The sequence below is a fragment of the Colobus angolensis genome, unplaced genomic scaffold (assembly GCF_000951035.1).
Source record: "Colobus angolensis palliatus isolate OR3802 unplaced genomic scaffold, Cang.pa_1.0 Scaffold473, whole genome shotgun sequence".
In the NCBI taxonomy this organism is placed as follows: domain Eukaryota; kingdom Metazoa; phylum Chordata; class Mammalia; order Primates; family Cercopithecidae; genus Colobus; species Colobus angolensis.
Genome location: NW_012118188.1, coordinates 254,855 through 279,110, shown reverse-complemented (window position 1 = coordinate 279,110; position 24,256 = coordinate 254,855). Strand labels below are relative to the sequence as shown.

The following is a 24,256-nucleotide window of genomic DNA, read 5'->3' as shown; positions in this document are numbered from 1 at the left end:
AAAGAAAGAAAGAAAGAAAGAAAGAAAGAAAAGAAAGGAAGGAAGGAAGGAAGGAAGGAAGGAAGGAAGGAAGGAAGGAAGAAAGGAGGGAGGGAGGGAGGGAGGAAAGGAGGGAGAGAAAAGAAAAGAAAAGAAAAGAAGCAAGACTCAGAGGGCTGAACTATTGGATTAGGTCCATTGGACTTAAGGACATTTCTGACAAGAGGAAAATATCTCAGTGTTCACATTTGTTGATTAAATGAATACAAATCCTGGAATTCCTCTTTGCAACACTATTTGAAACCATTGTTTCTATTTTCTTTTTCTCAATCATACTCCATGCTATGAAATAGGGTTCAATATTTGCATAACATTAGCTAAACATGATCCATAAGTTCAAGTGAGATAGATTTTGGTATGAACTGTAAAGCAAAAACACAAACTTGATTTTGGCAGTCTGTATATTGCATCTGACAGTGTGCAATGATTGAGAGGCTCTTTTGTATGCTAGTCATTGTTGCGGTTAAGGAAGATATAGAGACAAACCAGGTTCCCTACCTGCCAAAGCACAGCTATATCATGTAGCTTACAGTTTGTTAAGGAGATGGATAAGCAAATTGAAGATTGCAGAGCGAAGAGATAAGTGGTGTGGTGGAAGGAATGTGAGGGTACAGAATAGCTCAGTCAGGGAGTCAGAGAAAACTTCCCAGGGGAGTTGGATTTTGCCAGACCAGCAGGAGTTAGGAACTCCGAAGTAATGAAATGCCATCATACATTGAGGTGAGTACAGGCAGTTCCAAATGACTGGAGCTAAGGGTGACATGCAGGGAGTAGAAGACTATGAAGACAGAGATAAGCAGAAACTAGATCCCAGAGGTCTGGAGTTTTGACATTTGACGAGAAACACTGAAGTGCCATTGGATGTTTGCTAGGAATATATAACCAGTTTACATTTTATGAAGTTCACCCTGGCAGCAGTGCATGAGACAGAAACAAGAGCAGACTGACTGGGGAGGGAAGGTGAGAGGATGAAAGTCTAAGGTCAGGTAGGGCCAAGGGACGAGGGGACGGGGATGAAGCCTGGTGGATTCCACAGGACGGGGATTGATGGGATGCAGCCGTAAACGAGTGGAGGCTGTCTAGGACCATTCGTTTAGTTTGGAGTGACTGGATGGACAGTGTTAACATTGTTTCCATCGGGAAGCAGAACTGGAAAAGAAGAAAACTTGCACTTTAGACTTGTTGAATGTAGGAGCCTGAGAGACAGCCTTATAGCTCAGCAGAGCCTGGGCCAGTGTTAGCAATCTGGGGACACTGGCATGTGTGAGGCACTGAACTATGGACAGGGACAGGGCCACCCAGGGAAGATGTTTGGGAGAAGATCAGGGGCTAGAGGCCAGAGCAGTCAACAACACAGCTTGTCATGGAGCAAGTCGAGCAAGAGGAGCCCTCCAAGGAGGGAGAGAAGCTAAGAGGGCTTAGAAAGTAGAGGGCAGGGGGGAAGTTTCAGGAAAAAGGAAGCCATCAACTGCAGCAAATGAGGCAGAGAGGTCAAGCTGAACAGCCGACGGGCTCTAGCAGCATGGAAACCTTTTGCAATGGAATTAACTATAAGTAAAAGTAAGTCTCACAGGCTCTGGTGATTGGCTGATGTTTCTAAAGAACCAAAAGTACAGAGTTTTAAGAGATGAATGCTAATAAAAATGCTTTTCGTTTGAAGAATTTGTTGAGAAAGGGCAATATGTGGAATGAAAGGTACAACGGTTACAGCTCTGCAGCAAGATGGACTTTGATTTCAACCTCGACCCTACAGCTTACTAGTTCAGCCACTTTGGACAAGTTATTCCACCTCGTTAAGCCTCTGTGTCTCTGTGTGAAATGGGGCTTCTGCCTACTTCATAGATTCCAAGGCTTGCATAAAGTGATGCTTGTCACTTACCCTCCCCCGCCTGATTTTCCTCCATAGCACTCACCACCTTCCTTACTTACCCACTGACTTACTGATTTTATTGACTGTCGCTCTCCCTCTGCTAAAATATCAGCTCTGTGACAGCAGGGATTCTTTTCTCTTTGGTTCACTGATGAATCCCTGATGCTTAGAATGGTGTCTGGCCCCACAGTAGTTGGTCAATAAATATTTGTTGAATGGATGAATCAGTGAATAAAACACAAAACGTGAAGTGTTCAGAGGGAGTGGCAGTGCTGTTACTAATTCCTGGGGGGAGAAAAGCCATTACCAAGGGCCAACTTCAGTGTCAGCCTGGGTGCCTCCGAGGCTTAGTACCCCTTAAGGCCAAAGCTCTTGTTGAACTGTCTTCCTTCTACAAGGCCCTGTCCATTGTTGTATGACCTGCCCCTTGCCTGTTGTAGGGACAAATGAATCACAAATAAAGAGAAACTGAGTGGAGGAGCACCATATGGAGGAGGAATCAGGATCCCAAACTCTTAGAGGGCACCTGGAAACTGGAAGCAGCAGCAGAAACCCTTCTTTTGGCAGCCCCAGTGATAGAAGACAATCACAGCACATCAGGGGTGCACTCCTCCAAAGGGGTCTCAGCAGCCTCTGCTGCAAAGGCTGAGATGGAGTGGTGTAAGGAAACTGTCTTCTCTCACCAGAACTGATGTCTTAAAATCACAGCCAGCAAAGATTTAGAAAATGAAAGAAAGAACAGTGACTCGGACTTACTTTATTAATCCGTGCATTTGCTATTGCAGTAGTTATGCTTCAGTCTTTCATCTTCAAAATGCCTTATACCATGAACTAACATGCAAACAGGGCTTAGTCATGTATGGCCGATTATAAGGAATGTGTTATTCTGATGGAAAAGACTGAAAAGACTCCACTTCCCAACAGTCTGCTGACTTGAACAGCTCCACAAGAAAAGTCTGGTATCAAAACATGAATCTAAACAGAAACCAAAATAGCAAACACCAACATGCATTAATTGGACCCATTTATTAGTACCAAAACCAACATTCCCCCCACTCCTTAGCCCCAGGGTATTGTTCTTTGTTGTTGCAGTTTGTTTCTTTTTTTCCCTTTTCATCTGTCAATACATCCTTCCAGGATTCTCCCAATGTACTTTGGATTCCAGACTCTCTTACAGAAAGCATATGTCTTTGGGAACATATTGTACCACGTTCAAGTTCTGGAGCCAATTTATTTCTGTCCCAGGATTAAGTGAGAAACAACAATTGTTTGTAGGGCTGGAAGGAAGATCCGGGTTACTTACTCAGGCAGAAGAACTATGCATAAAGCAAAAGGGAGAGTTTCTAAGAAAAGAAGGGCCTTTCTTGTTAACTTGCGGATATGATTCATTCCTTCCTGTAACTATTTCATTCATGCAACATTTACTGAAAGCTTACCAGGTGCTAAGTACTAAGCACAAACAGGCCAAAACCCACTGGTGTGGTCCACACCGTGTCTATAGCCTGCAGGGCTTTCTTACTGATATGGAAAATCCCCAAGGTGTATAGTTGAGTAAGTATAAGGTAGACTGTTAAGGTCAAGATGATGATTACCTGTGGGGAGGTAGTGACAGGAGTAGGTCATGAGGGGGTCTCTTCAGGGTGCTGGTTTTCTGTTTCTTGGTCTGCGTGCTGGTTACACTGGTTTGTTTACTTTCAAAATTAATGGAGCAGCACACTGGTGATATGCATACACTCAGTAAATTATCATATGTTTAACAGATGTTCCCAAAAACAAATACCAGGTGTTCAGGTATGGCACAAGCCGCCGTGAATGCCTCCAGCAAATAGTGTGTGTGGAGGAGATGAAAATAGAGTCATAAACCAGAGCCACATTGTAAAAGCCTTATATGCTAACTACAGAGTTTGAACTTTATCCTAAAAGTTATGAGATTCTATGCAGAGAATCTGATCATGTGATGGAGCCGAGAGGTGTTTAAGAGTGTGGCCTCTGGTGTTTGCTCCTGGATCCATTACTGTGCATGAACCTCAATTTCTGCATTTGCAAAATACACTAATAATTGTGTTTGCTTTCTAAGGATATTTTGAGAATTAAATGAGATAATACCAAAAAAAGTACAATGTTTGCTATATTCAATAACAAATATTTGTATTTTAGAAAACGTACTTGGCAGAAATGAGGAGAATGGATGGGGTATGGCCAAACTGCATAGGGGAGACAAACTAGAAGACTGTAGCAGTGATCTAATGTGGAAGTAATCAAGGAGATGTTGATAACTTTAAGTAGGTAGAATGAATAGAACTTCATCTGGGAGATGAAAGAGACAGCAAAATCTAAGAATATGCCTCTCATGTGCCTGGCTCAGGTGACTGTGAAGGTGGTGATGCTGTTAAAAATTCAAGAGAAGGAAAGGTTTTGGGGAAAAGATCATGGATCACATTTGAAACCTGTTGAGTTCAGAAATCCCGGGAGGTATCGTCCACAGAAGCTGGGTAGTGCTGTCCACAGGAGCTCAACAGAGATGACTGAGCAAAAGGCGTAGGTTTGAGAGGTACATAAAAAATGAGAAGATGAGGTCCTTCAGGGATGTTGCATTGAGTGCAAAGGGCAAGGAGCCAAGGATGGAGCCATAAGTAACAACATTTAAATGGGCAGACCAAGAAAGGGAACCTATTAAGAAATCTGAGAAGAAATAATTAGAAGGGTAGAAGGAACCACCTAGAGAAAGTGCTATCATGGTACCTAAGAAGGGTGTCATCAGCTGTGACAAATGCCACAGAAATGTTAGGTTAGATGACAACAAAGGAGTGTCCATTGACTCCTACGATATGAGCCACTGGTGACTCCTGTGAGAGCAATTCCAGGGTACAGTAGGACAAAAGCAGGGTTTCTATGGTGTCTGATATGCAGATTGGAAGAAAGCAGTTGACAAATGTGGTCAGGGAGAAACAGAGGTACAGAGTAGGATGCGGACTTGAATCTTTTTCTGAAGATGAGAGTGTTTTGAAATTTTTTCCAGTATTCACCACACCATCTATTTTGAGGCGATTAGATAGTCCCCCAGTCCTCTCTCTTCTCTCTGTCCTTCCTTTCCTCCTGCCTGCTGCCTTTGCATTCTGAATTTCCTCTTCAGAAGCCAAGGAATAATGACATAACTGGGAACACTTAATGCATCATCCTTTCAAGTGCTTTTAGAATAAGATGTTGAGACGTGGGTATAATCAGGCAAGGGAGCCAGAGATCTCAGCTGAGAAAGGAGTTGGGGGGTGGTAAGAGAAAGGGCTTCCTCTTGCCCTGCTCCTCCCCCAGGCACTCCTCTGGACTGCCTGTGACCCACAGATGCGTTGTGATGGGCATGTACACTTATACCTTCATTCCCCTTCTCCTTGCTGGAGGTGAAGCCTGTTACCCACCTTCTGGCTTTGGTGGCCACGCAGGCAGCTGGCAGACTTTTTCCTGCAAGGACTCCATGCTTGCTCCATTCTGGCTGGGCCTCCCTGTCCCGCTCCACCCTTCTGGTGACTGATTGTCTCTGGAACTTGGCTCACACTGTTTCTCCTGCCCACTCCTCATCAAACAACTGTGGCTTCCAGATTCAGCTCAAAACATACTGTCTTCAGGAATCCCTTCTTGTCCCCTTAGTGTCTCCATCACTGAGTCTAGTTATTGGTCATTTTATATTTCCTGAGTGGTTACTTTGAGTTATTCTCATTTTAGTATATAAGAATATTTTTGCCTCACTGATGAAATCATAGGGAATCAGGAGGAATTCTCCACAGCATCTTGTGTAGGTTCCATGCAACATGGACCCTCAGCTCAGGCTAGCTTGAAGAAGTTAAGGGCTGTAAGTCTGTACTGTACTGTAAGCACCTTGAGGGGTGGGCCCTGTGCTCTTTCATCCTTGTACACCCTTTGCCTCCACCTACCTACGGCTTTAACTATTTATTATTTCCACAAACATTTATTGAGCACCTATTATGTACCAGAAATTGTACTAGGTAAGCTGGGAATAGCATAAACCAGGAGGATGAGGCTCTTGCTTCATGGAACTTGTGTTCTAGTAGAGAAGATGGCCAACAGGTAAACAAATAGAGGAAGGACAAGCTGTTTTACATGCTTTGAAGGAAATAAACAGAGCCATGCAACAAAGAAGGGGGCACATTTATACTGAGACCTGAAGATTAACAAGAAAGAAAGAAGTTGTCCCTCAGCCTTCTCTTGTTTTTAGTAGCTCCTGCTCCTTTAACTTCTCTTTCAATTAAATCTTTATTGAAAGAGACATAATAAGGAGTTGTGTTATACATTTTCCCAGTCAATGAGTTCACAGACCACTGGGACATCTGATAGCTAAGAAATCATCGTCTCTCTAAGGGCTGTTTATCACACCTGCATAATGGAGGTAGTGACACAGGATTTTTCTCACCCACTTTGCCAACCAGGGACCTCCACAGCCAGCAATGCCCCACTCCCAAGCCTTGCTAGACCCCAGGCTTGCCACAGGAGTTGCCCCACCTACTCGGCCCACTGGGCCATACATGGCTTGTGCACTGGCTCAGCCTGTGGCTAGGCAGACATGCCCCAGCTCACCCATGTTATAGCTTGTACCCGCATTCAGCAGTTCCCAAGTTCTTGTCCCATGCCCAAGAAGAACAAGGTCACACTGACAATTGAAAAGTGAGGAGGGTGGAGAAGAATTTTACTGAACAACAGAACAGCTCTCAGCAGAGAGGGGATGCAAGGGTGGTCCCCAACTGAAGTCAGTTGGTTTCGCTCTGTGTGTGGCTGTGTCCAGGGCTTTTATGGGCTCAGAATGGGAAGTGCATGCTGATTGGTTTGCAAGTATGCAAAAAAAGGCTAAAACAAAGTCACCACTGAAAGATAGACATGACAGTGTAAAAAACCAATTAAGGAAGGGTAGGTATATGTAAAATAGGGGAAGGGTAGGGATCAATCAGAGGAAAACACACCAAATGGGAAGACAGGTTCTCAATCCAGTACATGGATTTACCTGGGACTTGTAGCTAGGCTTTAAACTGTCATCAGGTTTCACCAGGGTCCCACCCCTATCTGCCTAGGATTTATCTGCCTCCTGCCACTATCAGTAGTAGTCCTGAGGTTTCTACAGAGGGACAATGAAGATGGCACCCAGCTGCATCGCACCTGCATCACTGCCATCCATCTGATATTGCTGGTGTTTTGTTTTGCAGGTGAGCCGCCCTCATCCTAGTGACTACCCTGTCCTGATCCTCTTTGTGGTAGGTGGGGTCACAGTCTCTGAAGTGAAAACGGTCAAAGATCTTGTGGCATCATTGAAACCAGGAACCCAGGTACTGAGTCTTCCATGATTTGAACAAGAGCTCAGAGGCAGGGGTGTGACGGGTGGGTGAGGGCCCTCCACCCAGGGGTCCCAGTGCCCATCTCCTAGTCTGCCTGCCCATCACCCTCCTGGCTTTGTTCCCTCCCTCCTGCTGCCACCTGTGTCACAATGTCTTCCTGCAGCCAGAACCAGCCCTACATGCCCATACAGGAACAAACAAGTTCCTTTGTTCCCAGTGGTGCAGGACTGAGTCATTTTGATAAAGTCTATCATGACAGATTAAATGCTATGACACCAGGCAAATTAGCTCTAAATGGAAACTCTGTTGTTTGCAAAATAAACTGGGGTAGGGTGGAGTCCGGTGGGGTGAAGGGAGGGAGGAGAGCTCTTCTTTTGTAGCTCTGGGCTTCTGGGGCTAAGGTACTATTATCCCTATTCCTGATTCCTTAGGGTCCTATATTCTCTGGTGTCCAATCAGTGTTGAATCACTCAGGAGTTTTCACTGCTCTCTAGGCTCCAGATAATGGAGGGATGACTCCAAGAACCACCTCCCAACTGTGGCAATTAGAGAGTAGAGTCAGAGGAGTGTGGGAAGGAGCATTGTCCAGACAATGACTAGTGTTGTAGCTTTCTTCTCTATACCTCCTGCCAGGCCCCATCCCATCCCCTAAACAAGAAAACTGGCTCTGTGGCCCAGTAGTGAAGAACATAGACCTTTCTATTTTATGGGCCCAAGTTCCAATCCTATCTCTGCCTTTGACTAATCAGGTGATCTGGGAGGGAAAAGCCTTCAGTTTCCTCATTTAGGAAATGGGCCAAGGTGGCTGTGAATCTTAAATCAGAATAGGCTTGAGAATATGCTTCTTAGCACTGTGCCTGGCTCAGAACTCTCAGTCAATGATGGCTGCAGTTATTCCCAGCCGTTTTTGAGCAGTCACCACACTGCTGTGCTGGAGGATTTGAGGTTCACAGAATGAGGCAGCAGGAGCCCAGGGAGAGAAGCTTCTGGAAGAGGAGAACCCCTGCCTCTGGAAGTTCTCCTGTGACTGGGGATGCACAGCCTGTTAAATTGGTAAGATGTAAAACCCTTGCCTTAGTGTGTTCCCCAAAACAGCCCTGAAGCCAGGGATGAGAGAGCAGGTAGTTTACTTGGCAGATGATCCCAAGAAGCAGAAGTGAAGAACTCAGTAAAAAAAAGACAGTGAAGAAGAAAAGCCACAAAACAACACACTGCCAAGCTGGGTATGCCCTGGGTGCGCGGTCTTCCAGGGGCCCCTGAGGAGCTGGTGTTACATGGCTCAGAATTGTCATGCCAGAGGTCAGAGAACCTGGGATGTCTTCCCTTCCACTCTCATCCCCCCAGGTTGAGACTTGACTCTGGGGGTGTTATCTTCCCAGTGCTTTGGGGTTACAGCTTTGTGCCACCTCCTACCTCCACCCACTACTGTACATATCCACACAGCCAGCTCCAGGAGCTGCATCCTTCCCTTTTGTGACATCCTACCTGTTGCTCCGGGCTCTTTCCATATCTCTACCCACCTCCACCATCTATACTGGGAAATGCAGATCTGGACTTCTCCCTGACTACTTCATATTTGCTGGTCTAGTCTCCTCAATCAAATATAAATTCCTTGAGGACAAAGGCTGGGGCTTTCCAGGTCTGAGCAAATGGCAGTGACTCAGTAACCCCTGTAGTTTGAGGGGTTTATTGACTCCAAGAGAACTGGCCTGGTAGGAGCAGTCTGTGTTGTTAGAGTGGCTGAGCTACCAGCTTAAGTCAAGTAGGTCTGGTCCCTGCTGGTCTCCAGACATCCAACTGAGGAATGGGACCTAGATACCTAGAGAGCTACAGCAGGCTCTTGAGCAGGGCAGTGACCAGTTTTTGACTGTGATCATTCTTCTGTTACTATCACCTGTTATGGTCATAGCTGGTAAGATTTCTGATAAATTTGCAAATTCTGCTTCATTTAACACCCTCCTTGCCAGCAGTGATACAGTTCTGTTTAATGAATGATTGCCTTTTTGAGAAAGACCTCTTTTTTTTTTTTCATCAGAAACCACACTTCTTGCTGCCCCTAACATGGTGAACCAAATTCTTAGCTCTTCAGAACAGTGATGCATTGTAATAGTCTGACAGACATGTTAATCCCTACTCTAAAAGGATAAAATGCAGACGTTTTCAAAGCCCTGTGACCTGCGTTTGACAGCAGAGCCCCAGAATCTACAGTGACTTTGCTGCAATCTGACCCTGTGCTCAGTCATCTGCAGAGAGAGCTTCTCAAAGAATTTTGAGCTTAAGGATCAGCCTTGACTGCTACTTGTCCTTTGTGCAAAAAGCTCCTCTGAAGAGTTAGCAGGCCCTAGGAAGATTCCTCAGGCAGCAGGGGAAACAGAAGAGGCATTCTTTATCCTGAAGTCCTTCACTCCACATTTTTGAAAGGAGGTGAATTACCTGGATGTTTGCAGAGTGACACCTGCTGTTGCAGGTCTCCCTTTCTTAGACCTTGACAGACACACAGCTGCCCTGGCCCTACAGCAAACTCTGCAGATATGAGACAGGACCAGCTTTCTGCTTTTTAGAGTGCAGCGGAAATCATGCCTTGCTGCCCTAGCAATACACGAAGTGGCATGCGTGCTAGTTCCAGGGTCTGCTCAGACTCTGACTTCTGTTCAAGAACACATGTGACCTAATTGAAGGGGATAGGTTCTACGGAATCTATACCCCATAGACCGTCTAAGACCTTTGGGCAAGCAAGGGAGTAACCCTCACTTGATCATTGATGTAAACAGCAATAATAGACATAGCTAGTGCTTCCATTCTGGCTTTACTATCCAGGCTTTACTTGACCATCTCCCAGGATGAGGATTTGTCCCCTCCCACTGCAGCCTATTTGAGGCTTGGAAGGTACATTAGTCAGGGTTCTCTAGAGGGACAAAACTAATAGGATAAATGTAGATGTAAAGGGGAGTTTATTAAGGAGTATTGACTCACATAGTCAGAAGGTGAGGTCTCACAATAGGCCATCTGCAAGCTAAGGAGCAAAGAAGCAGTCCAAGTCCAAAAGCTGAAGAACTTAGAGTCCAGTGTTTGAGGGCAGGAAGCATCCAGCATATGAGAAAGATGTAGGATGGGAGGCTAAGCCAATCTAGTCTTTCCATGTTCTTCTGCCTGTGTTTATTCTGGCTCCACTGGCAGCTGATTAGATTGTGCCCACCCAGATTGAGGGTGGGTCTGCCTTTCCCAGTCCAGTGACTCAAATGTTAATCTCCTTTGGCAACACCCTCACAGACACACCCAGGAACAATACTTTGCATCCTTTAATCTAATCAAGTTGACACTCACTACTAACCATCACAGAGGGCTTCATTCTTGGTTCTAATATCTCCTCTAGATGAAGCCCAAATCTGCCTCTTTGGTACTGTCACTCAGCAGTGCTGGTTCTAGCTCTTAAGCCACACAGAATTTAAAAGAAAATGAGGTTCATCCCTCTTCCACACGACGATTCTGCAGACATATGAAGATAGCTCCCATGTCCTCCACCAGGTCTTCTCTTCTCCAAACTGAGTATCATCAGTTCCTGTAGCCACCCCACTCTTACTCTGTGACGTGGACCTGAATTCCCTGATGATGTGGCAGTTCTCCTCAACCCCAGTTTGTCTCCCTCTCTAGCACTTGATTGGAACCAAAAGCCAAACCTTGGTGTGGACTGATCAGCTCAAAGAAAATTGGGGTCATCTCCTCCTCTCTACCATGGCCTACAAAGCCCACGTGATCTCACCCCTGCCTACATCTGGGGCTTCTTTTCCTACCACTCTTGTCCTTGCTTATGCCCCTCCAGCCTCAGGACTTTGCATTTTTCAACTATTATATTCTCAGCACCGCAAACAGAGTCTGCCACTTACTGATATTCATGAATGTTAATTGAATGTCCAATACTGAACGTTAGAGATTCTACTTATGTCATTCTGACGTAACAGAAAAGTAGCTTTTCTGGAAAAGACCACACAAACCACACCAACCTATTGACTGACACTGACATTACAGACAAGTAAAACCACCTTGTCTTTTGTATCTATTGCTATTATTCCAAATCTTCCCTATTCTACTGCTGTGTGGGTGCTTTTTGGATCCATGTACAGGAACTTACAATCATTCCTATTAAGCTGGATTAACTAATGATTCAACAGGCATTTATAGAGTATCTAAAAAGCAAAAAGATGATCTGCTCTGTGCCAGGCATTGTCCTTTATGCTAAGGACAGAACAGTGACCAAGCTAGACACATTCCTACTTTCATGGAACTTCCATTCTACTGGGTAGTAACTGACAATAAAAATGGAAGCGTCAGCTCGTGACAAGTGGACAGCAGACATAGATAGGTGCTAGTGTAGAAAAAACCAGGAGAACGAGCTTCTTTTAGATAGCACAGACTCCCACGGAGAAGGCTTTGGATCTGAGATTTGAAAAGCATTTGGGGATCAGCTGTTCAAAGGAAATGAATAGAATCCATTCACAGCACCTCCAGAAATGAATTCTCTTTCACAAAAAGTGGCAAGAATAGCATGAAACATAGGAAACCAGAAACCACATGCCCACCTGCTAGCCTCTGAAGACTTCTCTGCTCTAAAAGGGACATGTTTTCTCCACTCTCCTGCCTGTGGTTGTTGGGAGATGTGCTGATGAGAGAAAATGTGTGCATTGGAGAAGGTCCTCTTTCCTGTCTACTGAAAAGGGATCAAGAGGGCAACCTCTCCCATCCCAAACTGCCACAGACACCAAGTGGGAAATTCCAGGTTTCCCCTGCTCTGATGCGCATATGCCCGACACCAGCCTCTCTCCTCACTCACTCAATGCCTACTGTGGGACTCCACGGCCAGACAGCTCTGGCTGGCTGAACTTTGCAGCTGGATGGTAGCCAAGAGGCTAGCAGAAGCCTGTGATTGTAAGCAGAAAATAACAGGGAGGGAACCTCTGAGAAAATACAGGGAACAGCCAGCTCAGAAACAAGAGGAAGGTCAGTGGGCAAGATGACACCCATCCACTGCTTTTCATAGTGAAGCATGCCGCACCCACACTTTCCTGTAGTTCTGCATTTACAGAGTTCAATATTTTTATTTATTTATTTATTTATTTATTTATTTATTTATTTTGAGACGGTCTCGCCCTGTCGCCCAGGTTGGAATGCAGTGGCACGATCTCGGCTCACAGCAACCTCCACCTCCCGGGTTCAAGTGATTCTCCTTCCTCAGCCTCCTGAGTAGCTGGGATTACAGGTGCCCACCTCCACTTCCGGTTAATTTTTTGCATTTTTAGTAGAGACGGGGTTTTACCGTGTTGGCCAGGCTGGTCTTGAACTCCTACCTCAAGTGATTCGCCCGCCTTGCCCTCCCAAAGTGCTGGGATTACAGGCGTTAGCCACCATGCCCAACCCAGAGTTGAATATTTAGTGAAGACATACTAATTTTTTAAAAAAAAATAGTAGACCCAGAAATATGCTCACACACAGTTTTGCACACAACTTAAGAGGTTCAAGGATCCCTAATCCTGGCTCCACAAACCTGTCTCCAGGTTATTCTAAAATTGATGGGAAGCCCCGGGGAGACAACAGCGAAAAGATCTGAATCTCATATTTCAGGTCTTCTGAGAGCCTTATAAGCACAGCACAGTGACTCTGAGGCAGTGATAGTCCGGTCAGATGGTTCCCAGGTTTTTCAGTAAGGCTAATCCACTGTGTCACTGGCTTAATGATACAAACCTTCTGGGTTTAGCACAGGTGTGTGAGTGGGTGTGTGTGCATGTGCCTGTACAGCGTGAATACAATATATGCTCCAAAAGCTGCCTATCGAATGAATATGCATGTTGGTGCCTGTGCATATGTGGGTCACTTTGGGGAAGAATCTCCCAAATTTAAAAGAAAAGGGGACAAAAAATGTACCCCTTGCTCCTTTTGATACTGAGTGTTAGAAATCAGGGGGATATGGAATGTAAATCCTGGACTTCCCTGCTTCCTCTGTGTTCAGCAGAAATAGAACAGGAAGATGCTGGCACCTACAAATTATAGCCATGGTCTGGAGCAGCAGAAAGCCCAGAGGGCTGGGTCACTCCTAAGGGCTGGACTGCCCATGTGGAGTTCAAGGCAGGCCTGAGAACAAAGACTGAACATCCCCCTTCTAGCTGGAGTAGAGAGCCCATGCCGGCCGAAAGCTGCTGGAGGGACTTGGTTCCCTGGCTGATGTCCTCCACCCCGTCTCACAGTCAGCTGGTATATTTTTTTGATGTCAAGTATCTGCTTTGACACAGAGGCTTGTTATTGATGAATGAGCAGGATCTTCAAACATTCCTTGATAGAACTGCCTGCAGTTAGCAACACGTGCTGACACTTAAGTCATAACTACCCTGCAGCTTGCAGTGTCGTTCAGGCTCTTCGAAAACAATTTTTTGTTTTCATTAAAAACATATTTAATGTTTCTCATTAAATATGTTTCTCATATTTGACTGTGAAATGTATTTTTAATCAGCAAAGATTCTCTCCCCACTGGCTGTTTTTGTGGGAGGTGTTCCAGTGGGTGGATGGTGCAGGGCAGGTATGGTGGCTGGGACAAGCTCTGAGCACTGCAGAGTGCTCTTGAGGGTCCTGGATACCTCTGGCTTGAGAAGGAGGCTGGCCACTGCCGCCAGCCCACTTGGCTATTAGCAGGTGAAAGTGGGGTGGCTAGGAGTTGATGGTTCAGGGGTAAAGTCAGCTGACTCTTCAGCCCTGAATGACAGTCAGGTCTGAGTTGAGAAGAAGTAACAAAAACTACCCCCAGAAAGAAACAGGAGGCGAGAGAGGGAGGGGAAGAAGGAGGAGAAGAAGAGATGGCAGGGACCCTGAAAAGGGGAGAGGGAGAGGAAGCAGGGAAGACCAGGTTTAGGTTCTATGTACCTCTGATTTCTAATACTGAGACTCAAAAGAAGCATTTTAGAAAATGCAGAGAAAAGTAGCCATATGATGGGCAAGGATTGAGCATCACCCATGGGAATTTTCTTCAGTGCCCTTGGCTGCCTGAGAAAAGACCAGTTCTCTGAAAGGAATTCTCTAGTGCTTAACTTGTCCACTATCACATGGTTGATGATTATGTTTAAAAACAATTACATGTCATATCTGATCAGCTAATTTCAAACTCTTTTGACTATTTTCTTTTTCATTTTTGAGCATCTTTGTTCCTGTTTAGGGCCCACTTTTTAGAATTTTAGGGTGATCTTAGCCAAATAATGTAGAAATGTTCTAGTAGAATGTGCTTTAAAAATTCTGAAAATGCTCAAAAGTAGCCAATACTAAAAGATGCCTAAGATGCAAACATACTTAAAGACCACCAACTCTTATATTTCATGCTCTATGTGAAATGTCAGCAGTATGATCCTGCTTGCTCTTCAAAATAGGAATTAGAGACAAGTAAGGTTTTCATCGAATGGAGAGGAAACACATTTACCTGGAGCTGTCTGAGCATCTTCCACTAGAGCTGCCCTGAGCGAAAACTTCCCGCTGATCATGGCTACACTCCCTGCCTCCTCCACTGCTGTATGGTTTTTGTTCACTCAATCAGGCGCCAACTGACTCAATCAAAGACCTGCTATGTATCAGGCACTGTGCTAAGAAACAATGAAAAGACTCTGTTAAGTTGACAGGGAATACAGTGAGATACCAACAGCCAGGGGACACACTCAGGCTTTGGGGAGGGGTGGTCTGGGAAGGCTTTCTGGAGGGAGTGAGGCCTGAACTGATTGCTGAAGGACAATGGAGGAGGGGTCTTTGGGCTGAGTGGGGAGCTCCTCTCCTGGACCAAGAAGCATCCCCAAAGTGCCAGGTGCAAAACTACGAGGAGTTAGGGAGGCTGGAATGTGGGACTGATTTGGGGGTGTGGAGACAAGGGCCGGTTCTGAAGCCCTTTGATGCTCTCCGGGAGGGCTGGGCTTACCAGAGGGCAGTGAGGAAGCTGCAGGGATTTTAAGCCTGGTAGTAATACGATCAGATTCACACTTGGGGTCACTGGCTCTGGCAATTCCACTCCCCTGCATCCACCCCATGGCTGCTGTGAGCTGGGTGGAAGGATGCAGCTGGGGATGCACATAATGAGGACAGTGATGGTGACAAAGACAGTCATGGCAGCTGTCATTCTAAGCCCCTCTGAAGCCTGTCATTGTGTCAGATATTTTAGAAGATGTTCACATTGATCCTGACATAATCATGTGGGGTGGGTATCATTCCCACTTTACAGATGAAAAAATTGAGGCTCCATGTGGTTAAGCAACTTCTCCAGGGTCATTCATCTGGCAAGTGGCCCAGCCAGGGTCCAATGCAGACTAGACCCTCCTAAACCTGTGCTCTTAACCACTGTGCTATCCCCAAAGCCTCCTGGCCTCAGTCCTGCTGTCTCCCCTCCACGAAGGCCCCCTAACTTACTGCTTGAGAAACCCCTGTTTTCCATCTGTTTCTTTTCACCCCTCCACAGAGCAGACCCCAGACAGCCTCTGGCTGAGCCCTCACAAAGCTATAGACTGATTACTGTTAAATACCTGCTTATTCAGATGTGAGGACTGGCCTTACTGTTTCAGCTCAGTGGCAGTAGCCAAATCCACGCTCTCTGTCAGCCATGACTGGAAGCCCAGCACACTACCCGAGAGTGACACATTCTTTGGGCTCAGTTATTGCTGCTCTAGAAGTCAACACTTTTAGCCTTTTCACTCCAAGTTCCTCAAACCTGCCACGAAGACTTAGCATCCATGGGGATGGAGATGTACCCTAGCCCTCAGGCCCACCCTCACCCCAGCCAGAGAGGAATCCACCATCTTTGCTTTAGAATTAAAGACCCCAAGGGCTGGCAGTGCACTGGAGACCGCCAAGTCACAGCAGGAGAGGGCCCTTTGCATGAACGACTACTGGCCTCTACCACCTTTGACGAAGAACCTACTTCCAAAGAGTGCACAATGTTTGTCTTTATGTGTGCATTTAAAAAGATTTCTGAAGAAGGGCTTCTTTTTTTTTTTTTTTTTTTTTTTTGAGACGGAGTTTCACTCTGTTACCTAGGCTGGAGTGCAGTGGCACAATCTCGGTTCACTGCAACTTCCGCCTCTGGGGTTCAAGCAATTTTCCTGCCTCAGCCTACCAAGTAGCTAGGACTGCAGGCGTGCACCGCCACACCCAGCTAATTTTTGTATTTTTAGTAGAGATGGTGTTTCACCATGTTGCCCAGGCTGGTCTTGAACTCCTGACCTCAGGTGATCTGCCCAAATTGGCCTCCCAAAGTGCTGGGATTACAGGCGTGAGCCACCGCACCCAGCTTGAAAAAGGGCTTCTTAATTGTGGTCTGTGAATTCCTAGGAGTTCATTAACCACCCCTAAAACTATAACACAAAATCTTGTATGAACATCTGTACATTTTTCTAGAAAGTTCTTAGCTTTCATAAGATTCAGAAGGAGATCTAGGACCGAATCACAAAACCACAATACAATAGCAGCTCACAGTTGCTGAGCACTTCCTGCTTCAAGCTTGGCACTGTTATTTTCCTTCTGAGAGAGATGAGGTAAGCAAGGCTGTAAGTTGTGACTTTCTGGAGGGCTTCTGGCCGGTCAGTATGGAGCTGGGATCTACTCAGGGTCTGCTGATGGCACTCGCCTGGAAGCCGCCAGGCTCAATTACCTACTGGGTTTGGTGAGGAAGACCTGAAATAAGTAGAGACCCTCTTGGGAGACACACATTCAAATAGTGTCTAAACCATGCATGCAGATGATAGAGAAGGCCAATCTTCGTCCACTGTCCTCAAAGGCTCCTCGCATGGTTTTCAAGGAAAATCATGAAACACAGATTTCAGTGAATTTGTTTCTGCCAAAAATATGACTTGGCTGACATTAACTATATATATTTTTTTAAGATAATCCTCTTTCAAGAAGAAGTAACATAGATGCTTCCAAAAACTAAGTTTTTAAACAGAAAACTTTCTCATAAGGTTGTTGAAAAATTATTTCTTTAACAACAAGAAAATACTTCCTTCTCTCTTCCTCTTCTACTTTTTCTCTTCTTTGGAGTACAGACTTTTTGTTTTCCACCAATGAGCTCGTTGACATGGATTGGTTAATTCACTAATTTAATTATACCTGGGACAATGTGGGGAGTGGGAAAGGAGGATAGTAAAGTGTGCAGGCCCACTTGCACCACTCCAAAGGAGCGCAGCCAGGTAGTCATGTTGTGGGCCTTGGAATCCCCAAGGGATTGTGGGCTGTGGAATTCAGGCTCCAGGATAGCTTTTCCCATAGTCACCTCTTCTAGGGTGCATACAATACTGCTTGTGCAAAACCTAACCAGGCCCTTATAAAGCACATCATGCCCCCAGCCCAGACCCAGGAAACAGGCTCTCCCACTGTTGCAGAGACAAATCTATCCCGGAATAAAATCCAGACTGAGGGAAGCAGAAAGGGTCACCATGAAAGAAGCCAGAGGAGCCCAAAGGTGCATGTGGAGTAAGGGAATAAAGGGCCCAGAGCCCTTGATGACAGGGAAGGGAGGCACGGGGGCACTGGGGCCAGCCTGTCTGCGCTGGGATCCTGACTCAGCCGCTGACTGTATGTGTGTCCTTGTACAAGTTCCTGAGCCTTTCTGTGCTTTATTTTCTTCATCTACAAAGCAGGAATAATAAATGTACCTATTTCATAAGCTCGATATTAGGATCAAATGGATATTCAATGAGATAATCCTCAGAACCTGGCACATCATAAAAATTTACAAGTATTCGTTATCATTATCATCACCATCATCATTGTTATGAGTTGAAATGTGTCCCCTTTAAAATATCTTACAGTCCTAACCTCCCCACTGGTACCTGTGAGTATGACCTCACTTGGAAATAGGATCTTTGCAGATGATCAAGTTAAAATGGGGTCTTTAGTGTGGGCTCTAATCCAGTGTGACTGTGTGTATATAAGAAGGGGAAATTTGGACACAGCAACAGACATGCATAGGGAGAGACAATGTGAAGGTGCAAGGTAGCTAGGAGAAAGGCGTGGAACAGATTCCCTCACAGCCCTTAGAAGGTGCCAACCCTGCCAACACCGTGATCTTGGACTTCTAGGCTCCAGAACTGTGAGACAGTAAGTTTCCATTGTTCAAGCCACCCAGTTTGTGGTACTAGGAAACTAACAATCATCATCATCACTAACAACATCCGCCTCCTGGATGTGCCTTCTTATGCTCCCTGGAGGAGCAAAGGCTCCCTGAAATGGGGAGAAACCTTGATATTGAGGTCAAATTACTGCATTACGAAGCGAGAATATGATCCAGTCCAATTTAGCAGCAAGGCAGTGGCTGGGCTCTGCCTCTCAAATGTACCTAGTGCCAGTCTCAGCCATCCTGAGTGCCCCACTGGCTAAAGGTTCAGTAGACACAGCCCAGCTGTCCCACAGGCCATCTCTCCCAGACTGTGTCCCCCTTCTTCCAGGCAGGGCACTAGCACCATTGAACTGGCTGCCTTCTACCTTTCCTTCATAGAACCTCACTTCATACCCTCCCCCAAAGACATTTGTTGCATTCTATTTCTCATCATCCAGTACCCTGAGATTGGCCCTCCTAATTCCCTGCGGTGTGTTTGCCCTCTCCTGTTGTTAGGTAATCGTGCTGTCCACTCGACTCCTGAAGCCACTTAACATTCCTGAGCTGTTATTTGCAACTGACCGACTGCATCCAGACCTTGGCTTCTGAGCATCCGCTAAGAAGATAAGACCTACTCATGCTGGAAATGCTGATACAATTTTCTGCCACCACTTCAAATACTCCTCCACAACCAACATCCCTGTCACTAATTGCGAGCATGACAGAATTCTGCCTGAAGGGTCTTGATACCTTCGCAGTGAAGTACTTTGCTTGAATTGCTGTGATTCTTTAAAAAAAAAAAAAAAAAAAAAAAAGTTTTTCTTATTTTCCTGAAGGTGACAATCTGTCTTTTGGCTAGTCCAATTAGTGATCATTTCCATTTATCCTTAACCCTCTGTGAGCTTCCTGATTCCACCTACAAGTTCATTAATTCTAAAGAAAAGCCTGTTGGCAAGTGTTGGTAGATTACAACTCTTTTAATTTGAAGTTGCTCAAGAAGTTAGACATGCTTTAGAATTATGAGTGTGAGGAAAGTTTGATGTTCCTTAGGATTATATAACTGTGGAGAGAACATTGCAAATAGGGTCTGAGGCTTTGTTTCTCTCTTGCTCTGAAACATTTCTGAAAAGGCAAAGAAGGGAGGGGTGGTGTCTAGGGCAGTGCTGGTAGCCTGCGTGTGTTGTAAATCGTCCTGCCATAACAGAGAACTGCATTGTTCTAGCTGGCCCACTGGGCAGGTCTGCCAGGCCACTTGGAACTGTAGTGGGAAGGTGGTTGATTGGAGGGTTATCTGCATATAAAAGTTTTCCTCCCCTCCAAAGAAAGACCCCAATACGAGATATCTGGTCCCAGGGAGTCTAAATTGTAACAGCAACCCCTATGGACTTTGTGGGTATGAGTTTTGATTGAAATATAAAGCTCTCTTTTCTTTAAGTGTAAGTTTTCCATCTGACCATTAGCAGAAAAACCTAGACCCACCTAGTGAAATTTTGTAAGAACTCCAGGGCAAAAATGAACCACTTGCAACCCACATGTTTGTAGGTGTATGGTTGATGGAAGTTTCTGGCATCCATGTTGGTAATAAACAGATAAAACTGAAAAGGTTTTTATTGTGGATTAAACAGGTGAGGGAAATAACATGTAAACCAAAACACTCACATGTCTCTGATTTTAGTTCTCTATGAAACACTGTCATTTTTGAAAGAACCATCAAGTTGGAGATTATTTTAAGATGTAACCAAAGCAGGGTTTTTGTAGACACAGACATTCTTTTTCTTGCCCAAGTATGTTTTCCACATAATATCAATTCTTTCATGAAATAGAGGAGACCTCAGGTGCCTTTTTCATTCTACTAATCTTAAAGTATTGAATTTGAATAAGGAAGGAAATGGTAACCATCCATAAGAAATGTTAAAGCAGAGATGACTTTTCTAAAATAAAAAAATAAAAAGTAACCTGTTATGTGACTCAAATCTGTACTCCATTCATTCCTAAAGATTTACTGGGCACCTGCCATGTTCCAGCCACAGTGCTAGGTTCTGGGCCACTGTGGTGAATGAACAAGATGTGTCCCTGACTCTGTGGCACTCAGAATGAGTAGCTGGCACTTCTCTGATGCTCAGGCCTGATGTGAGCATCTACTGAAGATGAAGTTGTAAACCACATGTCTATATGCAAAGGAAACTTTCTGGAAATACATATATAATGGTTACTTCTGGGAAGGAATATCGAATGGGAGGGCCAAGAGAAGGGAGAGTCTCACCCTCAGTATACTTTTGTATTTTTTTTTATAGCAAACGTGTATTTGTATATTACTTTTGTGACTTTAATCAGCCATAGCAGAAAACTGTATTTTTACAAATTTATTTTTTATTTTAAAAAATATTCAACTTTGGGAGGCTGAGGCAGGTGGATCACCTGAAGTCGGTAGTTCTAGACCAGCCTGACCAACATGGAAAAACCCCGTCTCTACTTAAAAAATTACAAAATTAGCCAAGTGTGGCAGCGCATGCCTGTAATCCCAGGTAAGGAGGCTGAAGCAAGAGAACCGCTTGAACCTGGGAGGCACAGGTTGCGGTGAGCCGAGATCACACCACTGCACTCCGGCCTGGGGAACAAGAGTGAAACTCCATTTCAAAAAAAAAAAAAATTCAAAAACTTCTAATCTGAAATGATAAAAGGAGGAAGGTATTGATTATAAATGTTACTCAGCAGTTCTTATGTCTTGAAAATGCTCCCCATACTGTAATTAGTGTGGTCAGGGGCAGTCTGTGAGTGGTGGGAGAAGTGTCAGAGTTTGGCTTATGGTCATCTTTTTCTTCTATGGAGGCCGGCTTGAGGAGCTAAGCCAGGCATGCAGTCAGGTGGTGGAAGGCTTTGGAGGAAAGGTAAGCTGGAAGAATTTCTTGGTAACCAGAGTTTGAGTGAAGATGAAGCAGGAGGCACAGGACGTTCACTGCTCCTTGATTAAAAAGCAGGAAAACAATAGACATTTGGTATAAATCCTGCAAAGGGCCTCCAACAAATAAGGAAAAAGAGGGGGGTTTGGGAGAAAGAGAATTGTCTCCATGGCAGAACCTCCCAGAACCTCCGTGCTGCTGCTGGGCTCTTGGGCACACTTCCCAGCATGGGAGAGACTGGAGACACCCTCCAACCCCAAAGGAGCAGCTGGCAGAAAAGGGCTCTCAAGGCTTCCCTGGGCCTAAGTCCCAGTTCCGCCACGCCAAGCACTGTGGATCTCTCCAAGCCTCAGTGTCTGCGTCTGTAAGAAATGGTAACTGTGGCACCTGCCTCATGGCGGCGGGGGGGGGGGGGGGTTGCTGTGGAGCCATCCCTAACACAATGGCCATCCTTGAATTTCAAGGAATGTGGGTTTTCACACTGAGGACGCCAAGGAAGTTACCTCTCAAAACAATAAAACATCAACAGGAGAATAACAGTAATGAAGAGGAAATTTGGAGGCACTCATGGGGTCTACAAGGAGATGAGAAAGTGGAGGAGGAATAACAGCTTGGTCCAGGATAGCATAGCCCAGAGGTCAAGAGCCCAATCCAATGGCTGAATTCCAGTCCCACCTCTTCCACATCGTAGTCCACCTCTCCTGCTCTTCGCTGACCATGCAGTTGTATAACAATAGGACCTGCAACATTGGGTTGGGGAAGAATTCAAAGAGTGAATACATGTAATGCATATTCATTCAGAGCACATAAGCATTTATCGGTAATAAATGTCTGATTATTGCTCATACAAGGCCATATATCTCTGATAGAACTTTCTCCATCACTAATGCTAGCCGATTTCCCATTTCAACCTCTCCAAATGTATCCATTCTAAAGGGATCCAGCAGCTGTCAGCCACCTGAAGGTGACTTAAAAGGCTGACAGGAGTGGTAAGACTGGTTTCCCCTGTCTGGGGCCTGGGTCTGAGTGTTTATCACCTAAACAAGCACTTACAAATCCAAACCTTCTGCCAGCGACCTCACTGGCCACACTCCTTATAAACACAATTGATAGAAGTGTAAATACTTTGTAGCAATTGACTTCTGCCTTTGTAAACCCTCTTCTGGAGTCTACCTCAGAGCAGACATGGCAGGCACGGTCAAATGGTTGGAAGCACTCCAGGCTGCATCAGCCAAGAGTTGTCCCCAGTGGGCCAGGGCCTATGCAGATGGCTCTGTTTATGCCACCCCTCCATTACAATGGGATCCCAATAACAAAGAATTCCATCAAACTCCCCACAAGACCACTATTATTTATCTTACCCTGGTTACCAGAAACAGAATCTCAACAACAAATAATCCAGTATTACAAATGTCTGCTGTCCAGCCCAACAAACATCAAGAGACTCCATCTCTGTCTTAAAAGGAATTTAAAAAGACAAAACCAGATGATGGAGGGTTTGCAAACTATTTGAGAGGAAAGCTTGGAGGGTGGTAGCTGGGATCTTGCCACAGTCAGTAATAACCCTAATCCTGTTTTCATTGCAAATTCAGGAGAGTAATGAAGGTAGTAAGAACTTTCTGGAACCATCTCTCTTTAGACTTGAAAGGGAATATGTGCAACACCAGTTGTCCTGGTTATTATAACCAGACAAGCTCTCTAATTCATCCTGGGCCACTCCCCAAGGGACCTGTCATGCATTATCCACAGAGATGACTGGACAGTGCTCATTTCCCTTGGGTGCAGAGGTAGCACCAGAGATTATCAGCTGCTCATTTTTGAGGGATGTGCCTACAGACTTGTTCATTTGCCTAGAAAACACATTTGTTTTCTCCCTCTTGGAGTGTAAGATGAATGTCAAAATCTCATTTTTCACCAAAGCGAGGGGCTCACCATAAATACACCCATGGCTCCTAAACCTGGGGTTAGGAGCTGGCTGGGCAGGCAAACTCGGATCTGCGGCGCCTGGTGAGTGCTGGAGACGGGAACAGCCAGGAAGACTTTGAGGGTTGAGCCCTCTCTGCACACCACGCAGCGCCAGGCAGGCTGCAGAGTGTTGTGAATGTTTTTGATTTGAGGCAAGGGAGGAAACTCAAAAGCCAGACATCATGACAGAAGTGGATTCGGTTCTGAGACAGCCGGACTGCACGCCCCTCCCGCTCCCAGCCTGGACGTCTTTATGACTGAGCAGGGCTGGAGGCCAGTAAGCAGCTGGCTGATGGCAACAGCAGATGTGGTGTGGCAGCCAGGGGGGCCTGGAGCCCGGCAGGATCCAGGAGCCTACAGCAGCAAGTGAGAGACGAGAACAGCAGGACAGGAGACCTGGCCAGGGGAGGGAAGAGGAGGGCTCCTAGGTGGGGCTCTGCTGAGCCATCAGCCCAGGGCTTAGGCAGTGGCATCAGATGGACCTGGGGTGGAGTCCTGGAGGCCACCTAGGGCCTGGGCCAGCCACTTAATTCTCAGCCTCCCTTTTGCTTTTCTGAAGAGGAGACTAAAGATGGATTGTAGAGATATCACAGCAAACATCAGTTATTTCAAAAAACCCTCCTATGGGGCCTAGCACACAGATTTTACATAAATAGAAACAATAATTGTTATAACCGATGTGACCCTAAGGTAAATTTCATCTGTCTGTGCCTCAGTTTATCTTTAAAATAGAAGCGATATTACTACCCTTCCTTATAGGATTTTTCAAAAGCTTAACGGGGGTAACGTAGAATCTGGTGTGTTGTAAATGTTCAGTAAATTCTAACTCCTTCTCTTTCTCTGCTCCCCTGTACCCCAGACACATACACATCCCTGCCTTCCCCTTCCCAGATGGCAAAGGAGGTATTCCCCTGTCTAGATGGAGAGGGTCGTTTCTCAGGGCCAGGTGGTGGTAGATCATAAATTTTAAAACAAAACAAAACAAAAACAGGGATTAAGTGAAGAGTTAACCAACAAGGAAAGAGATGAGCAAAAATAATAA

At 45.5% G+C, this 24,256-nt stretch overlaps 1 protein-coding gene across 2 annotated transcripts in view; it reads left to right on the top strand.

Annotated features, from left to right (window-relative positions):
• The window catches only part of SCFD2 (sec1 family domain containing 2), a 517,708-nt gene extending 497,757 nt beyond the window's left edge, over window positions 1-19,951 (top strand). Inside the window, exons 8-9 of one of the 2 annotated variants that reach the window (XM_011958750.1) lie at window positions 7,117-7,236; window positions 18,866-19,951. In XM_011958750.1, coding sequence (XP_011814140.1) covers window positions 7,117-7,236; window positions 18,866-18,958 — 213 coding nt within the window. In that variant the 3' untranslated portion in view covers window positions 18,959-19,951. The remainder of the gene's footprint in view (window positions 1-7,116; window positions 7,237-18,865) is intronic. The other variant, XM_011958752.1, reaches the window with a different exon arrangement.
• Window positions 19,952-24,256: the final 4,305 nt, after the last annotated feature.